Genomic DNA, 22,297 nt, shown 5'->3' with positions numbered 1-22,297 from the left:
CAAACTCTTGAGACCTGGGTTGAATCAAGATCTCATATGGCTTGGGGCTGTTAGGGTAATGTCTTACAGAATGATGGTTTTTCCCCATTAGGAAATCCTTGATGGAATTTACCAGCTCAGATGCTGGTAACCCAAAGCATGTGACAAAAGGTCTCAGGCTAAAATAGAAATAGGAGACTGTATAAAAAACCAATGAACATTTGCCAAAAATCAGCTGCCCACATTATAAAAGATTTCCATTATGATCTGGAGTAATGTGTACGTTTGTTAGAATCTGACCTGAAGCGCAGTCAGGAGAGAAGGTCAGTATTTTTTCCAGCAGCCCACACCCATACAGCTTCTTTGAGACACAGACAGGCCTGTCCACAGTTGGTGTGTTTATTGCCCCATATTCTGAAGCGATTCATGACCAGCATTGTGCTTAGGGGATTTTTTTTTTCTTTCTTTTTTAAGCAATAAGTAAAAGCATTTCTTTAACATGTTCCTTAAATAGGTAGGAAAGTTCCTACCTGTCTTCTCCCTTCTTGGGGAGCAGCCCCGTACTGGCACCCTAGAAGCATTCAGCAAAGCAACCCTTAGCCTCCCCAGCCCCTTTCCTTCTTTCCCAGCAGCTGGGATGAGGGTGGCACTCCACCACTCATTTGATCTTCAGGTCCTTCAAGGCTGACTCCAAGCTCTGCAAGTAGAGAATGGACAGGATGGTTCTCCACTGTCCTGCAGACACCCCACACCCATCTCAGCCCCAGCACAAAAGAGGGCAGAGTCCTAATCCCAACAGAAGGGCATGCAACCACATAGGTCAGAAAATGATTTCCCGTCCCAGGCCCGGGGGCAGCTGCAAAGGAGAAAAGAGGGAGGGGGTGCAGGGGCAGCTTTACCTTCACATCCCAGATGCTCATGCCACCATCCATGCCTGTGGTGCAGAACTGCGAGCACTTGGCCTTGCCTCCACTGAGCACCGAGATTTGACTGTAGGAATATTGGGTTTAGAGGCTTGGCTTGCTGGCCACAAGTGCCCAGACCTATTCCCATGAAAACTACAAAGAACAAGAACCTTGAGGCCTAGACAAGGACAAGTCCGAATCTATAGAGAATGCAGAGTCCCTGATACCTAGTATGCTACAGGGTAGACCCCTGTGGCTCTGGGTTTTGGAGGATCTCTCACACTTGGAAGGAATCTAGGAAGGGACCCACTCCCAGGAAGCCCACCAGTCACTGCAATATCCTAGAGGCCCCATCATACCTAGGCAAGTCCTGCTAGCCACACAAGTAAAGCCAGGCTGACTGCTAAGAGAGTTCCTACTATTTGAGTGTAGCCTGCTTCCGCCTAGTACCTCTTCCAGCATTGTGCTGTTTCAGCCCCACCTCCCTCTGGCTCCCACCCTAGCCTAGTGTTCTCCAGTGTCTGTAGAAGCACCTGACACTGTTCTTGTGCAGTGAGTCTAGGCCAGCGCCCGTGGCTGCACCACCCTCAGAGCTGGCCTTCTTGTCCAGGTTCTGGAAGCGTTCGCGGGCTGTAAGGCCACGCTGGGAGCTTTGCTTGGGCACGTCCAGCCGACCACCAAAGCTCAATGTCCCCACAGCACTGTCATAGGTAAACAGCACAGGAAAGCAGTCGTGGCCCTGAGAACGGACAGGAGTACCATTGAAGCATCATTTGAGGTAGGGACTCTTAAAACAGGGAAACTGAGGTTTGAGATGGACCATGACCATGAGGGCATCTGGCTACCAGGAGACCAATGTCCCAGCTGGGAGATAGACCAAGACCCAGAGAGAGGGACCTCAGCCTCAGACGTATCAAGTAGGCACAGTTAAGAAGGCTGCCCTTCCTCCACTACGCAAGGCATGTCTGGGGCCCTTTCATTGATGGACCTCCATCCTAGCTGGGTGACCCTCCAGGTAAAAAGCAAACTTGGCAACCTCCATATTAATAGAATAGTGGGCAGAAGGGACAGTAGGTTTCGGGACACTTGGTGACTCTTAGTTCATTCCTGCGGGCCTGCTTCTAATTTGGTGTATGGGTGCATGTTGAGGTCAGAAGACAACCTGTGAGAGTTGGTTTTCTCCTTTCACTATGTGGGATCCAGGACTTGAACTTGGAGTCATCAGAGTGGGCAGCAAGTGCTTTCACTCCCAGAGCAATCCCATAGGCCATATGCCTTTCCAGTTAGGTATGACCCTGTCATTTGCACTGATCAGTGTAAGCAGAGATGTTAGGGCACGATTCTAGAACTCTTCTACACTCAAGACAGCTGGGGAAGCATTGGAAATGAAGTCTTCTTCAGGGTCAGAGTCGCCCCCCCCCCCTTCCCCAACACCCACACTGGATAGATGTGCCAGCAAGAACGTGCAATACCAGTTACTCAGGAGGCTGGCCTGGGTTACAGAACTAAAGGCAAGCCTGGAGAACTCAGAGGGAAAAGGGAAGACTAGCTTAGGCAACATAGTGAGACTCTATACCCTTTTGTCATGCCATAATATACGGATGCGGGAGGGAGGGAAGGTTGAGTGAAAAGGGACTACTTACTGGCCTCTGCCCTTGTATCCCCAAAGGCCACTTACCGCTGCCACTAGACTATTTTCTGTGATGAAGGTGATGGCCAGGAGTGGCAAGGTTTCCGAGGCCAGGGTTGCAACACTGAAAGAGAAATGGGTCAGCCATGCTGTCCCTTTCACTCCTGCTCTGTACTTCAGTTACACTGTCCTCCCCACCTCTGTTCCCATACTCACGCCATCTTTTTGTCAGCGTCTGCCAGGCACACAGTGCTGTCATGGCTGACCCAAGCCACACGGCTCCCATTGGCCGAGAAGCAGACGCCATGCACCCAGCCGCAACTGCTGCTCGACTCAAACATCAGCTCCCCAAAGGGCATCTTAGAGCCCCATGGTGTCGGGGCTGGCCGCTCCTCTACCTCCTTGATATAGGCAGAGAAGATCCTGTTGGGGAAAACAGAGGGGCCTGAGAAGGGGATCCTCCCCCAAGTCTGTGGGTCCCAGACCTGACTCTGCAGGACTGCTGTATTCAGGCTTGAGCCTCTGCCTTCTATATACCAAGATGGGGCCAGGATGGGAGGCCTAGTTCAGAGTCCTGTGACCTCCCAGCACCCATGGGACCCTAACATGAAAGGTGACTGTTTATAACTGCTACAGATGGCTCTAGGAGGTGTCCCAGTCGCTGCCAGGCTAGACTGTGGCTATAACAGCTCCTGTGCTCCAATTCTGCCCTTCTCTTGGCCCCACAACACCATTCCCACACATATTAAACTCTTCTTGATCCACCTGTTTAATACCCTTAATAGAAGACCATAAGTTTGGGGGCTGGAGAGATGGCTCAGTGGTTAAGAGCATAGCCTGTTCTTCCAAAGGTCCTGAGTTCAATTCCCAGCAACCACATGGTGGCTCACAACCATCTGTAAAGAGGTCTGGTGCCCTCTTCTGGCCTGCAGACATGCACACAGACAGAATATTGTATGCATAAAATATTGTATGTATAAATAATTTTTTTTTAAAAAAAAAGAAGACCATAAGTTTGAGGACAGCCTGAGCTATAACCGCAAGGCACCAGTTCATGAAAACAAAAACGGGTGGGGCCAACAGACCAGCTCCCTAGCTATCAACCTAAAGCCTCAAGGGAAGCCACAATCTCCGGGCCCTGGATCAGAAAACTATAGGCCTATAGTTTCCCAGGTGAGAATTCAGAGATTGGGAGGAATTTGGGTTCAGTGACCAAGAGAGTTTATAGGGCCGTAAGTAACCAGGTTATCAGTCATTTGTACCTTAGTAGGAATTTTACACTAAACACCATTCTCCTTCAGTAGAAATCAGGACAGCTGTATGGGGGGTCACAGGGAGGACTTGTGGGGACCCTGCTGACATTCAAGAGACAGCAAGGGACAAGTTTTGCTAAGACTCTATCCTGGGTTGCTAGCAGGCCATCAGGGTGAAAATCCTGTCTGATGCCCCGGGGATCCCCAGGGGGCCTGGTGGTAGCACAGGAGTTGGTCTAGGAGGAGGCGCTTGAGGTTCTTCATCCTTCAGTCCCTACTATTGCTCAGCTAAGGGTTCCGTCTCAGGTGGATGTCCAGCTTACCTGCACTTGAAGTCACAGGAGCCGGCAGCCAGGAGCACGTTGTTGGGGTGCCAGTCAAGGCTGAGGACGGTGGAGCGGATGGGTTTTTTGATGTGCTTGCACACCCACCTACACACATGGGTGAGAAAGGCAGGCGGGTGACATGGACAGCAGTGTCCCGGGGCACAACTGCATCAACACTTGAGTGCCTACTCCAGGCAGTGATGTACTGGGTTCCTTTGGAGGTGAGAACTTGCCACCACCAACTGAAGATCGCATGGTTCTGTGGCTAGGGTGGGATTTGGATTATGGTTTTCCAGACTCAAAGCTGTCCTTGTCCTCCAACACTGGCTGGGACAGGCATATGGTGCACACAAATACTAGAGAATTGAGTTCTAGCTTTAGCTAGCAAGATGCTGTCTCCACCAAAACTAGGGCTCGCAATGTGGTTCAGTGGCAGAGCTTTTATCTCGCATGCAGGAGACCCTAGGTTTTAATTCCCTATGGCTGGAGATGTAGTTCAAATGGTGGGGTGTTTGTCCAGCATTCATGGAGTCTTCTGTTCCATTCCTGTCCCTGCATAAATCAGGCATGGTGGTGCATGCCTGTCATCCCAGGACTAGGGAGGCAGAGGCAGGAGGACCACAAGTTCAGGGTCACCCTGGCTCTACATTGAAATTGAAGCCATCCTGGGCTGGGTGTTTGTGAGTGGCTCTTGAAGTATGGCACACCTGAAAGTGGGTGGCAGTGTGTGCAAAGGGTTTGGAGTGTCCCCCGAAGTAGCACTGGTGTGCTCTGTGTCAAGTCAGAGCTATGGGACCACAGTAAAAGACCATCTGCCTCCCCAGTGAGATTCAGGACAGATTTCCCTGGAGTCATGGGAGCAAGAGTTTTCGCATTTCATTTGCTGCATTCTGGGGCCATTTTGACCTTGCACCCCTGCAGTCCCTAGCTCCAGCCGCACCACTACCCCACCCTGGACTCTCCCACCCCCAGCCTCCTCTGGCCCCGACAAAGCACCCACCAGTCATTCTCCTGCTCAAAGTAACAGATGGAGATGACACGGGAGCCACTGCCCACCGCGAACTTGTTCTCATTGGGGGCCCAGCGCACACAGCGGGCAGCTCGGTTGATCCGCAGGATGACCAGTGTGGGTTTCCATGTGCGGCCCTTCAGTGTCCACACATAGGCATTGCGGTCTGTGCCACAGGTCACAATGCGGTTACTCTCAGGGGCCCAGTCGATACCTGCAGGACAGGGTCAGAGGACACAAGCTAAAGCCACCCAAGCTACAGTGGCCATGCCTAGCCGTGTAACTATGGTGCCCAGTGCTTTGCTCTGACTAACGAGTATGCTACTACCAAGACACGCCTCTAGCCCCCTGCCCCTGACTGGGGAATTCTATGCAAGTGCTGGACTGATGAGCCACATCTCCACTCACTAGCATCCCCCTCCCCTAACACACTCTAGGGGTGACTACTGAAGCTTATTAGGGGACTACCAATTTCCACAAGATAATCCCAAACATTCTGGAGATAAAGCCAAGAGATAGGTCCTAGTAATGCTGAGCTGCTGGATCTAGCCCCTTGGGAAGTCTACAATCTTTTTACCACTGAAGCCAATTTGACTTTTTGTTTGGTTTTGGTTTTTCGAGACAGGGTTTCTCTGTAGCTTAGGAGCCTGTCCTGGAACTCCCTCTGTAGCCCAGGCTTGGCCTTGAACTCAGAGATCTGCCAGCATCTGCCTCTCAAGTGCTGGGATTAAAGACGTGTGCCACCATCGCCTGGCACCAATTTGACTTTTAATTTTAAAAATTTATTTGTGTTTGTATATGGTAGTCTGTGGAGGTCAGAGGACAGCGTGCAGGAACTGGTTCTCTTCCTTGTGAGGTCGGGGATGGAACTCAAGTAAGTCCCTTTATCAGCTGAGCTGTCTTTATGGTCCCTAAGTCAGTTTGAAGAGGGTTGTTTTCTCTGCAACCCAGACTACTCCCACTGATAGAGCGAGTGAGTAGTCAGCTCTGCCTGGACCTGCTCTATCCCTTTGCCTCCTCAAGAGGGGGGTCCTCACCCACCTGTCACCTGCCCGTTGTGCTCCTTAAGCTCGTGAACCTTGTTCCACTTGGCACCACTCTTCTCATAGATGTGTACCTCATGGTTGTTGGGGCAGATGGCGATCTCTGTAGGAGACAGGCATGACTTTAGGGAGGCAGTGGCATGGGTGCCCACCCTTCCCACCTCATGTCCTGCTGGGCCACCCCATGCCTGGACCTATCCCCTGAATTTCCCCACAGCAATTTCAGGACCCTGGAGCTGCTCATCCATCATCCCACAGCCGTGCATGTGTGTACGGCTGGGAGTGCACAGTACGTGAGTGGAGGTCAGAGGGCAACTGAGAGCAGTGAGTTCTCTCCCTCCAGTATGTGGGTCCCGGAGAGCAAGCAGTGCGGAGCCATCCCACTGGCCCATTTTGTTGCTTAGCGAAAGGTATCACTATGTAGCTTAGCTCAAACTTATAACCCCCCTGCCTCAGCCTCTTAAGTTTTGGGATGACAGGTGTGCTGTTCATCCTAATTCTTTCCACTACCCTCCAGACTGTTCCAGGAGACCCAGGCTGTTAAACCACTGTCCACCCAATATGCCAACATTTCCTTTTCTACCTGCCTGCCCCGCCCCCCCCCCCCCCCCCCCCCCTTGCTCTTCAGTTCTTGACCCCATTCCAGGAGCAAGCACTTGCCTTAAGCACAGAGGCCCAAGGTGTGGATTCTGACTGCACCCCACCTCTCAAAGCTGTTTCACTATTCTGTCACCCCACTGTCCCCAGCTCGTCCCAACTAATCCCAGTTCAAGAGGCCACCCTTGCAGAAGTGAGCACTCACGTGTACGGTCCTTGTTCCAGGCATGGCAGCTGATGGGCTCCACCAGGAAGCTGTGGTAGGCCATAGTCACTTGTCTCCTGGACCCAGGGGAGGGGAAAGATTGCGCGTCAGCTGTGCCCTGTCTTGGTAGAGAAGCAGCTTGGGTCACCCTAGTCTCCTGACTGGCCAAGCATGCTACACCCTTTCCTTGAGCCCCAATGTCCCTCATCCCAAAAAAGCACGTGTCACAAATGTCCTGGGCTCTAGAGAACAAAAGATGGGTTTGGAACAGAGCTTGGGATTGAAGGCAATGACTGTGTGAGTGGGGGCTGGGACCCTGAACCACACAGGCTTGTCATCAATCACCTTAGTTTCTTCATAGCACACACACGTCATAAAAATTAAAGAGCCCCATAATCCACTTCAAACAGAGCCTAGCTTACAGCAGTTAGGCCTGTCAGTGCCCTGGTCCTCCCTTCCCAAGCCTTGTACAAAGCAGGCCAGGCAGATAAAACAGATGACATTCTAGGGCTTCCCCACCCCTGTGGGGTTCAGAGGTCTCTGAGGCCAGCCTCCAGGCTCCCCACCAGCCCTGCCTGGCCTCCCCCTGGGCACTCACCCTGCTTCTCAGACACCCTGCTAGATGTGCCTCAGAGCTGCTCTGTTGTCCCCTCCATTCTCTCTCCACTAAGATACCCATCCCAAAATACCCAGAAGTCACTCCCCCCAGAGTCAGGAGGGATCCAGAGTGGATGGGCATCAAGGCCCTGTTTGCTAGCCGTGTGACCCAGAGCATGCCACCTGCTGTCTCTGAACCTCATTTCCTCACCAGCATAAGACAACAGTAACCCTGCCCACCCCGCCCTCAGCCCTCTGCGGCCTGACAGCACGTGCCTGTAACTCCAGCCACGGTAAGAGTAAGTCAGGGTGGTCATGAGTTCAAGGCCACCCTGGGCTACCCAGAACTTGTCTCAGAAAACAAACAGGGCTGGGGATGTAGCTCAGTTGGCAGAGTGCTGGCCTAGCATTCATGAGGACCACATAAACTGGGTGTGATGACAAGAGGCAGAGGCAGGGGAATAATCGCAAATTCAAAGCCCTCAGCATAGTGAATCCCAGGCTAGTCTGGACTACAAGAGATGCTGTCTAATACCAACAAAAGATGCAGCACAGCGGAGGGTGCTCAGGAAGGGGTCCATCAGTCTAGATGGATGTATTCAGTGGGTAAAGGCACTTGCCACCAAACCTGACGACCAGAGTTCAATCCCTGGGACCTACATGATGGAACGGGAGAACCAAATTCCTCAGGTTGTTTTGTAACTCCACATGCATGCCTGGCACAAGCATGAACACACAATCTAGTAAGTAGATACAGTTTTGTGTTTTTTTTAAGGTACGTTGAAGCCAGGCGACAAACCATGCTTTTGTTCCAAGATATGCATGATGCCCAGCCTCAATTTATTCACTAAGACACACCCTCTCTGACCCTACAAGCTAACCCTCAGCCACAGGGGCATGCATGCTCCTGCCTTGGGCCTCTTCACTCAGAGACACAAACACACACACACACACACACACACACACACACACACGCCTCACATCTACTCCCTTTGTCAGTTCATGTGGGCTCAGCTGCCTCATGAACCTTCCACGGTGTACTCCTTGATAAGCCCTGCCCATGGCCAGATTAGCTGGTGAAAACCTCTTGTTTCCAGACACAACAGGAACATTCTAGACAGTTCCTGGGGTGGCATAGAACACATCTGCCAGCAGAAACCAGGACTCTATCTGGCTCCCCATGCCCAGAATGGGGACCCAGTGAACTCTCAGAAAACCTGTGTTCAGTGAGTGGTGCGTTGCACACATCGCCCGAGCTAGACAGAAGGACTCAAAGCCTTGCACACGGGCCAGGTGTCATCTGTAGATGCCATCCATCTTGCTTTTCAGAGACAGGAAACCGCCTGTCTGTCTCCTCAAAACTGGCATTACATGTGTGCGTCATCACACCTAGTCACGTCTTTCTTCTTTTTCTGGGTTTTTTTTTTTTTTTTTTTTGAAACAGTGTTCCTTTATAGCCCTGGTTGTCCTGGAACTCGTTCTATAGAGCAGGCTGGCCTCGAACTCATAGAGATCTGTCTACCTCTGCCTCCCCAGTGCTGGAATTAAAGGCATGCACCACCATACACCCTGCTGGTTTTTTTTGTTGTTGTTGTTTTTAATTATGTGAAGTTGAAGGACACAAGTGCAAAGCCCAAAATGGCCAGGAGAGGGCGTCTGATTCCCTGGAACTGGAATTACAGTTCCCTGTGAGCCGTCCTACCTGGTTTATCACTGATGAGCCATCTCCAACACCACACCCAGCTTTTTCACAGAAGTCTGGAGCTCAAACTCTGGTCCTCAGGCTTGCAAGGCACACTTAGCATACATACATACCTATTCTTTTTATAGATCAATCACACAGCCCCTGCTACAGCAGCCTCCCCTACCTTCCTGATCTCTGAGGCACTAGGATAAGGGAGGAACTGGGAACCTTGAAGCCCTCACCTCAGCCTGCAGGCTAGAAGGGGATTTCCCCAAGCACTTCTGGGTGGATGGTCCAGCCAGGGACACCTGACATCCGGAGAACAAAGACAAGACTCAGCAGTGGAAAGGAGAGTATAGGCATAGAATCAAAAGCTCACTGGGGGCATTGAATCTGGTTGTTTGTTTTTATTTTTCTTTCTTCCACCCCCACCCCTCAAGACAGGGTTTCTTTGTATAGCCCTGGCTGTCCTGGAACTTGTTCAGTAGACCAGGCCAGGCTGGCCTCGAATTCAGAGATCCACCTCCCTCTGCCTTCTGAGTGCTGGAATTAAAAGTGTGTGCCGCCACCACCCAGTTTAATTTTTTTTTTTTTTAGGCTGGGTCTCACTGTGTAGTTCTGGCAAAGTTGAAACTTACTACATAGACCAGGCTCGCCTCAAACTCAGAGATCTGCCCACCTTCCACTCACCTGCCCCATGTGCTGGGATCAAAGGCGTGCACCACTATGACTAGCACGATATGTTTAAATAACAAATATTAAGAAACATATGGGGGGCTGGAGAAGTGGCTCAGCGGTTAAGAGCATTGCCTGCTTTTCCAACGGTCCTGAGTTCAATTCCCAGCAACCACATGGTGGCTCACAACCATCTGTAATGAGGTCTGGTGCCTTTCTTCTGGCCTGCAGGCATACACGCAGACAGAATATTGTATACATAATAAATAAATAATTATTTTTTAAAAAAGAAACATATGAGTGGAGGGCAGAGCTATCACAAGGAGATAAAGATTCTATTCACATTTAAACAAGTAGAAACAGGTGTGCTGAGTGTCTCCTGTCAAAAGAGCCCATCTTACTTATCTCCTGAGTACATCTGCTACCTATCAAAAAAGTAGAAGAGGGATGAAAGATGGTTTAGCGGTTCATCTACTCCTGTAGAGGACCAGAGTTTGGTTCCCAAGACCCACATCAGGTGTCACAAGGAGCTCTAACTCCTGCTGAGGGACCCATCACCCTCTCCTGGCCTCTGTAGGTACTACAGTCACATGTACATACCCACATAGAGATAACACAATTAAAAATTGTTTTTTGGGTTTTTGTTTTGTTTTAAAGTAGAAGAAACTCCAGTTTGGACCGTGACACTCTCGCTGGTGATTCTGTCAGTCCTTTAGGGCTCCCTTCACTACAGAAGACTTCACAGAGGATATGTACCCTGAAAGGAGACACATTCAAGTGGTGGAAACCAGGGCTACCCTGCCAGTAATTATATAAATCCTCACTGATCTTCCCTTAAAAAAAGAAACAAACAAACAAACAAACAGACCAGCCGGGTGGGGATGGTGCACACCTTTAATCCCAGCACTCGGGAGGCAGAGGCAGGTAGATCTCTGAATTCGAGGCCAGCCTAGTCTACTGAGGGAATTCCAGGACAGCCAGGACTGCTACACAGAGACTGTCTCAAAAAACAAAAAGATCAGCAGAGGAAGCCTGAAGTCACTCCAAAGCCCAGTTGAGCTCTGGTTGGCCCCTAACTCCAGTGGAAGTTGATGGCCATCTCCCCGTGGCAGTCAGAAGTCCAGGGCTGTAGGAGTATCACCCCATCTCTCTCTTTACCGCCCGCAGCAGCAGGCTCCGTGTATCCTCATGGGGAATTTAAGACAGACAACTGGAGGAGCCCTGGCCCCAGTTTCCCGGAACCTAAAGGTTGTGTGGAGGAGCAGTAAAAAGCTGGTAACGCTAACCATAGGCACAGGTGACTGGGTAAATGAGGACACATCTACCAACCAATGACACTCGAACAGGACTTCTGACAGCACCAACACCCTAAAAGGGAACAGGAGAGAGCCAAAAACCAAATGGGGAAAGAGAAGACCCATTTCCCTCTTCTTACAGCTTCTGAAAACAAGCAAACTAGCAAGACCCAAGACAAAAGGGACTGGGGGAGAGAGTGTCATCCACTGCCTGCCATCCACCTTGGTGTAAAAAGTACCCAAAAGCTGTGTTTGGTGACCCCCCCCCTTAAAACCTAGCACTCATGACAGAGGCAGGGGGATCTCTGAGAGTTTCTTTTTTTTTTTTTTTTTTTTTTTTTGGTTTTTCGAGACAGGGTTTCTCTGTGGTTTTTGGAGCCTGTCCTGGAACTAGCTCTTGTAGACCAGGCTGGTCTCGAACTCACAGAGATCCGCCTGCCTCTGCCTCCCGAGTGCTGGGATTAAAGGCGTGCGCCACCACAAGGCCAGCTTGGTCTACATAGTGTCTTCCAGGCCAGTCAGAGCTAAACAAAGAAACACTGTTCAAAAAAAAAAAAAATCCAAACACAACAGAAAGGCAATCAGGAGTGGAGTGGATGATACAACTGTAACTTTGGTATTCAAGAGGCGGAGGGGGGGGTTAACTTTTGGTGCTACTGGGGATGAGCCCCAGGACCTGTGGGCTCCATTGCTGAGCTAGACCCTTCGCCCTCTCATCCGTCTGTCAAAGGGGGCTTTTGAGGGTGGCTATGAGGGGGCTCCTGCTGTTACTGCCCTGGAAACTGGGGGAGACTGAGGGGAGTGGGGGTGTCTGTTCACCCAGGAGCCCTGCCCATGCAGGATTACTCCCTGCCAGCAGACCCAGGGCTGGGTAGGGCAAGGGAGGGACAGTGGCACGTCATCCTGAGGAAAGGTCTGTTTCCCTCTGAGTTCCGAGCAGGGGCACGGAATGGTCTTTGGGTCTTCAAGGCAAGTTGTTTTTATCCTGAGAATGCCCAAGAACATGAACTAGGGTCTTTGACAGGACCCTAATTTCTTAGATAGGAATTTTTTATTATTTTTTGTTTTTTGAAACAGGGTTTCTAGCCGGGCGGTGGTGGTGCATGCCTTTAATCCCAGCACTGGGGAGGCAGAGGCAGGTGGATCTCTGTGAGTTCGAGGCCAGCCTGGTCTACAAGAGCTAGTTCCAGGACAGGAACCAAAAGCTACGGAGAAACCCTGTCTCGAAAATCAAAAAAAAAAAAAAAAAAAAAAGAAACAGGGTTTCTCTGTGTAGTCTTAGCTGTCCTGGAACTTGCTCTGTACACCAGGCTGGCTTCAAACTCAAAGATCCGCCTGCCTCTGCCTCCCAAGTGCTGGGATTAAAGGTGTGTGCCACCATCATTGAGCTAGACATGAATTCTTAAACTGTTCCTGGTGGAACACACTTGCAGTCTAGAGACTGAATTTGAGGCTAGCTTCAGGTTTTTCCCTTTTCACAGTATTGGGATGGAACCCAAAGTCTTGTGTATTCTAGGCAGATGCACTACCACTGAGCCACACCCTAGCCCTCCAGGAATACTTTTTGGCCATTGCTAAATGAATGCCTTCCACTCGGGTGTTACTGTCTTGAGGGATGGTAAGGCAGGGAACATAGCCTGCTGCATCACAGCAATGCATCAACAATGAGGGAGGGGGGCTATGTTCTTCTAATGAAGCAAGTGGTGAGAAAAGTCAGACAGAAGCCTTTACCCTAGGCCATCTCCTGTGGCTGGGGAGGGCTGATACAGCTCCCCTTCTGCGTCCTCAGCTGCCGTGCAGACAAGGGCACTCTTCCAGGTCTTGGGTCTCAGAATTCCTTCTAAGAGTGCTGGGTTAAATAAAAGAGGGTGTGGTGCCACACTGAGACCAGCACTCAGGAGGCTGAGGCTGGAGGATCATGAGTTTGAAGCCAGCTTGGATTTCATAGTGAGAACCTGCCTTGGATAAATAAATAATAGGGGCTGGCAAGATGGCTCAGCAGGTAAAGGTGCTTGCTGCCAGGTCTAATGACCTGAGTCTGATCCCCTGGACCTACACAGTGGAAGGAGGGAACCAACTCTTGTCCTCTGACACATCTACCTACCTACGCACAACACACACACACACCTATCTACCTACCTACACACAACACACACACATCTACCTACCTACACACAACACACACATCTACCTACACACAACACACACACACACATCTACCTACCTACACACAACACACACACACATCTACCTACCTACACACAACACACACATCTACCTACACACAACACACACACACATCTACCTACACACAACACACACACACATCTACCTACACACAACACACACACATCTACCTACCTACACACAACACACATCTACCTACCTACACACAACACACATCTACCTACCTACACACAACACACACACACATCTACCTACACACAACACACACACATCTACCTACCTACACACAACACACACACATCTACCTACACACAACACACACACACATCTACCTACACACAACACACACACACATCTACCTACACACAACACACACACACATCTACCTACACACAACACACACACACATCTACCTACCTACACACAACACACACACATCTACCTACACACAACACACACAATCTACCTACCTACACACAACACACATCTACCTACCTACACACAACACACACACACAATCTACCTACCTACACACAACACACACACACAATCTACCTACCTACACACAACACACATCTACCTACCTACACACAACACACACACACATCTACCTACACACAACACACACACACATCTACCTACCTACACACAACACACACACACATCTACCTACCTACACACAACACACACACATCTACCTACACACAACACACACACACACATCTACCTACCTACACACAACACACACACATCTACCTACACACAACACACACACATCTACCTACACACAACACACACACATCTACCTACACACAACACACACACACACACTCTAGCTCTCTCCATCCTGGCTAGATATCCTCGGCCCCACAGACACAGCCTGTTGGTTCTGCCTTGCACAGTTGACTTTTCTTGGCGGTTTCCTTGAATCCACAGTTTGGCTAGATTTGAGACTTAAGCCAAGCAGGAGTTGCCTGCAGCAAGGACCTTGGCTCCACAAGCAATCCAGGAAGTCCCCGCCCAGCTCAGGCGCTTGCTCGCTTGCTCGGGGCAGTCAGCAGCATTTTTGTTTCTTTTTTTATGGTGCTAAGCCTTACTCAACTTCCTGTTGTGGGTAGGAGCCTGGGTGGTGTGAGCAGCCCTCGAAACCCCCAGTTCCTCCTCCTCTGGGCTGAACTTGAAGTCTTACAGAGCTAGGAAAAGTCAAATCCAGCAACACAGATTAAAATAATTTTAAAATAAAATACTGTAAAACATCAGTTTTACAATAATCAAAACGCCTCCAAAACACATAAAATTCAGTGCTGGCAGGGCTGTGAAGAGATCCTCAGCTGTTCATGTGTTCTGTGTATTTGAAGCTTGATGTGCTAACTCTAAATTCCAATAACTCATATAAGAAGGGACAGAACAGGGGCTGAAAAGGTGCCCTGATTAGGAACGCGCGCACACATACAAACCAATGAGTGGAAAAACTCACATACCACTGCGTGGGGGGGGGGGAGGGGCGCTGGACGGTGCGACTCATTGATAATGCACATGCCAAACAATTGTTGAGACCCTGGGACCAAAACACTCATGTGGAGATATTTTTTATATGATGCAAATGTGTGTTCACCTTTAATCTCAGCACTGGGGAAGCAGAGGTAAGCAGAGCTCTAAGAGTTCGAGACCTTTCTGGTCTACATAGTGAGACCCTGTCTAAAAACCAAAAACCCAAAGCAAAAAAGGATCGCCAGAAAATTTCGTTCACACAGAACTTTACATTACACTCTGGGGTGTATGTGTGTGTTGGAGGACAACCTCGGCTATCTTATCCCCACAATAGGAACGTTAGGATTACAGACATACCCCCAGCTTCTCGTAGATGCTGGAGATTCACACTAGGTCTTCACACTTGCACGGTTAGTGCTTTTATGCACCATCTCAGCTCCACACATTGTCTTATAACCTTAGTCTGCCTGCCTGGTAAATCTGTTTCTTAACTTCTCTCAAAGTCACCCGGCAGGGTTGCAGCTTGGGACCCCACCCCACCCTACCGCCACACAAGGCCAGGTTCAGCCGGGTGCAGGAATGAGGTCGGCAGCAGGAGGCAGGCACACTGCCAAGTGTGTTGGCCACATCTGGCCGCTAAGCCTCCGGATCTGGATGGTCCCCATTTTCCAGGCAAGACAAGTTGAGCGCCACAGCGGCTAGGTGGCTCGCCCGCGACAGCGACCACGCCGCCCCAGACTGGAGCTGCCTGAGGGAACAAGTTCTAAGGCCAGCACCTGGGCTGACTTCCAGTTCGGGATTCCCGGGGGTCCGATTGGACCTGCCCAGTCCCGAGTGGCCGGCTGGGCTACTTTCGTGCTGCAGGGGTCCGCTCGCCCCGTACAGGGTGAGACCTGAAGCCCTGAATCCTAGTGGGGTGGGCATGGTCACTGGGGGCGGAGGGATAAGGCGGGGCGGGGGCGCCAGCTCATTTCCCGGTCGCAAGAACCCGGAAGGCTGCGGACCAAGGGGGAAGTGACTGGGCGTGGGGCCCTGCACCCGAAGTAACGGGGCGACACGGGGAACTGGGATCTAAAAGCTGACCCAGGAAAGTGGAGAGGGGGCGCGAGGGCTGGGGCTGTGCCGCCTTGATGGCGTCGAGTGCGCGGGGAATTTCTGCGGTTCCTCCCACCGCGCCCCGCATCCCCAGAACGCCGCCCCCAATAGCTCCTCTCCAGTCCCACCCTCGCCGGGAGTCCCATCAAGGCCACCAAGCACACGGCCCTTCATTCCTCTTACCCCCATCCCCCTCACCGTCGAACATAGCTTCAAGTCCCCTGACTTCTAGATGGCCTTATACCCCCCACACACCGCGCGATCATCCCACGCCCCTCACCTCGGGACGCCCCGGCCGCGGACTCTGGACAGTCGACGCGCCGCACCGGCTCTGAGACCCGCGCAGCTCAGCAGCCACTTCCTCGTGGGCGGGGGGCGGGGCCTCCGGGCACAGCCCCGCAGGGACCGGGGGCGGGACCCGGGCGGCTGTGGCCAGATCCCAGGGCACGCCCACCCCTCGAGGTAAGAAGCCCGCTTGACCGCAGTAAAGTCCAGCTCAGCTCAAGATTCGCTTGGAGAGCGCACGTTGTCTCTCCTAACTACTTTCTGCGTGGGGAAACTGAGGCTGGGAGAGAGGGGAGCCCGAGCTCGGGCCAAGAATGCAGAGACTTGGAGACCACACGCAGGCACCCCGGAACTTAGTGACCCCTGCGTGCCTCCGCCCCTCGCACTTTGGGAGCCACCCCTGGCACCCAACTAGAGGCCCTGGCTGTAGGCGGCCTCGCCCCTCAGATCCTCAGTGTCCCAAAGTAGCAGAGTCGCCGGTGTCCAGGCAGGGGAGCACCTCCACCCCAGGTGACTTCTTGCTCTGTCGTCCCACACACTTCACTTCTGCAAGTTACCTGGGCCGCCTTGAAGCCATCCAGGGAGTGCTCCAGGGTCATCCAGGCTGGTGGTTTCTGAGGTCACTTTGCCCCCCAACCTGTGAGAGACCCTCCCTAGACTCCCAGCAGTATCCTGTGTCACTAATTCTGGCATCGTTTACACTGAGAAGATCCTGAGCACTTCCTCAAGGAATGGCTATCATGGTTAGAGGTGCTTAAGCCTGTGGCGACCCACACCTGATCAGGTTCAAGTTCTTCATTGGCTGCATAACTAGTTCAAGGCCAGCCTGGGTTACATGAGACCCTGCCTCAAAAAAGCAAAGGGGCAATCAAGATGGCTCAGATGGCAAAGTTGCTTCCCACCAAACCTAAGGACCAATTCAGTTGGATCCCGAGAAACCACAGGTAGAAAGAGAAAATAAACTCATTCAGGTTGTCCTCTGGCCTTCACACATGCCATAGTGCACTGTAGTGTAAACACACACACACACACACACACACACACACGGAAAATCAATATGTGTAATACTTTTTTTGTTTTGTTTTGTTTTTTCAAGACAGGGTTTCTCTGTGTAGCCCTGGCTGTCCTGGAACTCACTCTTAGACCAGGCTGGCCTCAAACTCACAAGATCCATCTGTCTCTGCCTCTGAGTTCTGAGATCACAGCACTATGTCTGGTGAAATAAAAAATATTTTAAGTTTGGAGTGGTTCCCACAGCCCAAGCCCAGTGAATCTTTTTCTTTTTTCTTACTGTGGTTTGGGATTCAAACTCAGGACCCTACACAGTCAGCAAGCATTCTATGGTTGAGCTACATCCCCAGTTTTCACTTTTTCCATTGTCTCCTTAAATTTCTGGGGCTGGACTTGAACTCAAGCAGGCAGGCCTTGAACCTGTGATTCTCCTGCCTCCATTCTCCCTGTGCCACCAGAAGATTTGGTTCAGATTTGCATGAGTTACTGCTCCTGTCACCAAGACAGAGGAACCCTCATCCTGGTCCCCACCTAGCTGTTCCTCTAGGTTTGTTTCCTTTGCCTTGGCAAAGTCAGGTTTCTTTGGTTTGGCTAGAAAAAAAACACTGCACCAGTGACATTCTTCCCATGGGACAGTACTTCCCTGGCTTCCGTTCTGTTGTCCCTGCTCAGCTCAGTAAGAGCCCAGGGTAAAAGCCTGGAAATGGCCCCAGGAGGCCTTGAGTGATCTGACTCTGTAAGCTTGTGGTGTCTTCTGTCCTGAACTAGTGACCTAAAATGACCCAGAGTCTTTAGTGGATGAACAAAGTTAAAGCCAAGCCACTCTAGATAGTGACCCACTGCAGAGAAGCCCTTTCTGGGTGAGCTGTATGAGCAAAGGGCAGGAGCCTGGAAGAGGAGATGAGACCTCAAAGCAGAACACAGAACAAGGCAATCCCATGGAGAAAACCAGAGCTCTGGTAAACTCTAGTCAGTTTGAGCTCAAGCTGCCTTCAGGAGGGTTGAGAGGCATGGACCAAGCTGCTCTCTCTTTCTCTCTCTCTCTCTCTCTCTCTCTCTCTCTCTGTCTCTCTCTGTCTCTCTCTCTCTGTCTCTCTCTGTCTCTCTCTCTCTCTCTGTCTCTCTCTCTCTGTCTCTCTCTCTGGTGGTGTTGGGTAAGGAACCTAAGGCTTTGCACATGCATGGAGCCACACCCCAGCCCCTCACTGGAGGATTCTAGGCAGGTGCTCTACCACTGAGCCACACCCCAGTCCCTCACTGGGGGACTCTAGGCAGGGGCTCTACCACTGAGCCACACCCCAGCCCCTCACTGGGGGATTCTAGGCAGGGACTCTACCACTGGGCCACACCCTGGCCCCTATCTGCTTTGAGTCAGCTTGCAGGTTTTTTATGAATCCCTGAGGACTGCTTCTTCCTGCTCTGGAAATGGACCTGAACTGAGGTAGTCTGACGGGATGAAGAAACTCATGACTTGTGCTGCAGCAGCCGTGTTCATGGCACTGGCTCTCCCGTCCTCAGACCCTCCTGGAGAAGCTGCTGGTAGGATTCAGCGCCATCCAGAAAATGAGGAGATGATAAAGCTGTGCTAGAAAACAGAATAGAATTCTGGTTCTGCCACTTAACCTTTGCCCTGCCTCAGTTTCCACATCTGCAAAGTGAGGCTTTCAGGCTCTGCCTCTGACCCCTGCATCCTGGAAGGAAAGACTAGATATTAAGCAACTTTGGAAGCCTTCTGTTAAAGGGTCTCCTGCTGATAGTGCTACTGAGATGTGATTGGATCAGGAAGGTGAGTCCACTGTTCTTAGCTGAATTCAAGTGCTAGCAGCTGGAACCCGAGAAGAAAGTCACCGGGGAAGTGCCTTGCAGAGTCTATCTTCACCTTCTGGCTCTCCCTCTGCTTCCTTCCTGCTGTGTGGTGAGCAGCTGGGCTCCACTACACCCTCTGTGCTGTCACACTCCGCCTGGAGCTGAGTGACCAGGGGTCGAAGTGATGGATCAAAGCAGATTGTGCGTGTGTGTGTGTGCTCGTGCCTAGATGCCAGACGTCAGCCTCCCTTAGACAGCTTGTTTTGAGTTTCTCCCTGGCCTGGAATTCACTGAGTGTTAGGTTGGCAGGCCTTTGCACCCCAGGAATGTTTTCACCTCCCAGTGGAGGGATTATAGGTACATGCCACTAAGCCTGCTTTTGTTTGTTAATTTTTTTTTTTGGTTTTTCGAGAAAGGGTTTCTCTGTGGTTTTGGAGCCTGTCCTGGAACTAGCTCTTGTAGATCAGGCTGGTCTCGAACTCACAGTGATCCACCTGCCTCTGCCTCCCAAGTGCTGGGATTAAAGGCGTGTGCCACCACCGCCCGGCTTGTTTGTTAATTTTTGAGACAGGTTCTCACAGTGTAACCCTAGCTGACCTGCACTCACAGAGATCTGCCTGCCTCTGCCTCCTGAGTGCTAGGATTAAAGACGTGTGCTACCATGCCCAGATAGCTCTTTTATTTATTTTTCTTTTTTTAAAAAAAGATTTATTTATTTATTATGTATACAACATTCTGCCTCGATGTATGCCCGCATGCCAGAGGAGGGCGCCAGATCTCAGTACAGATGGTTTTGAGCCACCATGTGGTTTCTAGGTATTGAACTCAGGACCTCTGGAAGAGCAGCCGGTGCTCTTAACCTCTGAGCCATCTCTCCAGCCCCTTATTTATTTTTCTTAACATTTATTTATTATGTATACAGTGTTCCACCTGCATACCAGAAGAGGGCGCCAGTTCTTATTATAGATGGTTGTTAACTACCATGAGGTTGCTGGGAATTGAACTTAGGTCCTCTGGAAGAGCAACCAGTACTCTTAACCTCTGAGCTGTCTCTCCAGCCCTGCTTTTTTATATTTAGATTACTTTTATATGTATAGGTGTTTTGCTTGCATGTATGTGCACCACATGTATACAGTACACACCAGGATTGAAGAGGGCATCAGATCCCCTGAAGTGAAGTCACAGATGGTTGTGAGTTGCCGCTGGGAACTAAACTCAGGTCCTCTGCAAGAGAAGTCAAATGCTCTTAACCACTGAGCCCACCCTCTCTCCCTTCCAAGACAGGGTCTCTCTATATAGCCCCGGCAGTCCTGGAACTCATTATGTAGACTAGGCTGGTCTCAAACACATTGAGATCCCTGTGCCTCTGTCTCTGTGCTGGGATTAAAGATGTGTGCCACCATACCTGGCTTTTTTTTTTTTTTAAGTGACTTCTGGGGCTGGAACTCAGGTCCTTGCAAAACAAGCCTCCGCCATCTTCCCAGCCCCTTTCTTTCTTTTGTTCTTGTCATTTATTTATCATAGTCATTAAAACCAGGTGGTGCAGATGGTAATGACTTCTGCCAGTTGTCCTATGACCTCGGCGTATGCACTGGGGCGTGCATGCCCCCGATATAAAATAAATAAAAACACAGAAACTAACTTTCAGACTGCAAAGCAATAGGAGGCTTGTTCTCCCCTCTCCTCCCCTTTCCCCACCTTCCACCTCAGGGTCTCAGCCTGTCTCAGAATTCAAAATCCTCCTGCCTCAAGCTCCCTGGTGCTGGGGTTATCCTGACATGGGCACCAGAGAGGGAGCTTTAGGACCTCTAATGAAGCAAGTCTTTGGTGGGGAGGAGCTCGGGAGACTCCATCCCGGACAGCTTTCTGTCTCTTCCAGGAATCTGCACAGTGCCTTGGGAATGATGATGACCTGCTCTATTTTTTCTGCATCTCTGGTTTCCAAAAAATGCAGCCTCATGCGCACTTAGGAAGAGGGAGCGGGTGGGGCTGCTACAGCATCGTCCATTAGCACGTGCTGGCTCTCACCCCACCCCCACCCGCCTTGCTGCCTCCTGCGCAGTGGACTGGACTGGCCAAAAAGGTAGTGGGAGGTCTTCCACAGCAGCTCCATTTACCCTCCCTTTTGTTTCAAGGGTCAGAGCAAGCGATTGAGGTCAGAAAACTGTCAGCAGAAGAGAAACTTCTGTCCACCCAAGGCCAAAGGTCCAGAGGGGGCATGGCCACCAGCAACCATGGCATCCCAGCCCAGCTCTCAAGGGCACTCAGCTGCACACCCACCTTCTCAGTCAGAACAGTACACTGACAATTGAGAAACTCAAGTCTAGAATGAAACCCTTCAAAGTGTGTTCCTTAGGAAGGTCCAAAGCCTGGTGTGGTGGTGAGCACTCAGGAGGCTGAGGCAGGAGGATGCCTAGCCTTGCCCAGTGGGGAGCACGCACAGTGGTTACTGCTGAGGTTCTGGTTATTCACTTCCTCCGGTGCACTTGAGTTTTGTCAGCCCTCAAGTGTAACAGGAACAGCAACTATAGAGGTCTTGTGGGCACTCAGCACCTACCTTGGCATATTCAAGCACACAAGTCCGTGTTGACGGAGGAGTTCCTGATGTCAGGGGTGCCAGGAGGGCACTGCAGCATAGGGGTGACTGAGGCAGGGCCAACAGGCCAGCTCCCAGGTGCTGCTGCCACGCCCTCTCTTGGAGATAGTAAGGTCTGCCATGTGTCATCAAAAGGGTCATTTTCTTTCAAATTTCTTAACATTCTTAGACCCTTGCTAGCCAGTCCCCAACAGAGAGCAAACTGCCGCCCAGAGGCCTGGGGCTGTGGCCCAGTTGGAAGAGTACTGGCCTGGCACATACAGGGTCCTAGATTCCATTCTCAGCACCACGGAACACACCTTACAACTCTGGAGGTTCTTCAAGGTTATTCCAGCTTGCATAGGGAGTTCCAGGCCAGCCTGGGCTACACGAGACCCTGTTTAGTGCCTATCTGGCTTGCCCTGTGCAGTGGAATGAAGAGATGGTCACACTATGCTGCTCCAGATTCATGCACTCATTTTGGTGTTGGGAGACAGGGTCTTTTTTTTTTTTTTGTTTTTCGAGACAGGGTTTCTCTGTGGCTTTGGAGCCTGTCCTGGAACTAGCTCTGTAGACCAGGCTGGTCTCGAACTCACAGAGATCCGCCTACCTCTGCCTCCCGAGTGCTGGGATTAAAGGCGTGCGCCAC

General features: G+C 51.0%; 1 protein-coding gene across 2 annotated transcripts; it reads right to left on the bottom strand.

The window, feature by feature from the left end:
* Positions 1 to 368: 368 nt before the first annotated feature.
* Arpc1b (actin related protein 2/3 complex subunit 1B) lies at positions 369 to 16,361 on the bottom strand. 2 transcript variants are annotated; one of them, XM_041677852.1, is made up of 10 exons: positions 16,252 to 16,361; positions 6,948 to 7,024; positions 6,144 to 6,248; positions 5,094 to 5,316; positions 4,091 to 4,198; positions 2,731 to 2,937; positions 2,563 to 2,638; positions 1,418 to 1,623; positions 879 to 969; positions 369 to 676 (listed from the first exon to the last, which is right to left on the bottom strand). In XM_041677852.1, exons 2-10 carry the CDS (start codon positions 7,009 to 7,011, stop codon positions 638 to 640), a joined length of 1,119 nt encoding a protein of 372 aa, XP_041533786.1. In that variant the 5' UTR covers positions 7,012 to 7,024; positions 16,252 to 16,361; the 3' UTR covers positions 369 to 637. The 2 variants fall into 2 exon arrangements, with proteins under 2 accessions (XP_041533786.1, XP_041533787.1); XM_041677853.1 differs by having other exon boundaries at positions 6,948 to 7,069; positions 16,252 to 16,329.
* Between the last annotated feature and the right edge of the window lie 5,936 nt (positions 16,362 to 22,297).

Source organism: Microtus oregoni, unplaced genomic scaffold (assembly GCF_018167655.1).
Source record: "Microtus oregoni isolate MIOR12 unplaced genomic scaffold, Mior012 000029F_ref0000214, whole genome shotgun sequence".
In the NCBI taxonomy this organism is placed as follows: Eukaryota; Metazoa; Chordata; class Mammalia; order Rodentia; family Cricetidae; genus Microtus; species Microtus oregoni.
Note: the sequence above shows the minus strand (reverse complement) of the source record. Positions and strands in the feature narration are given on the sequence as shown.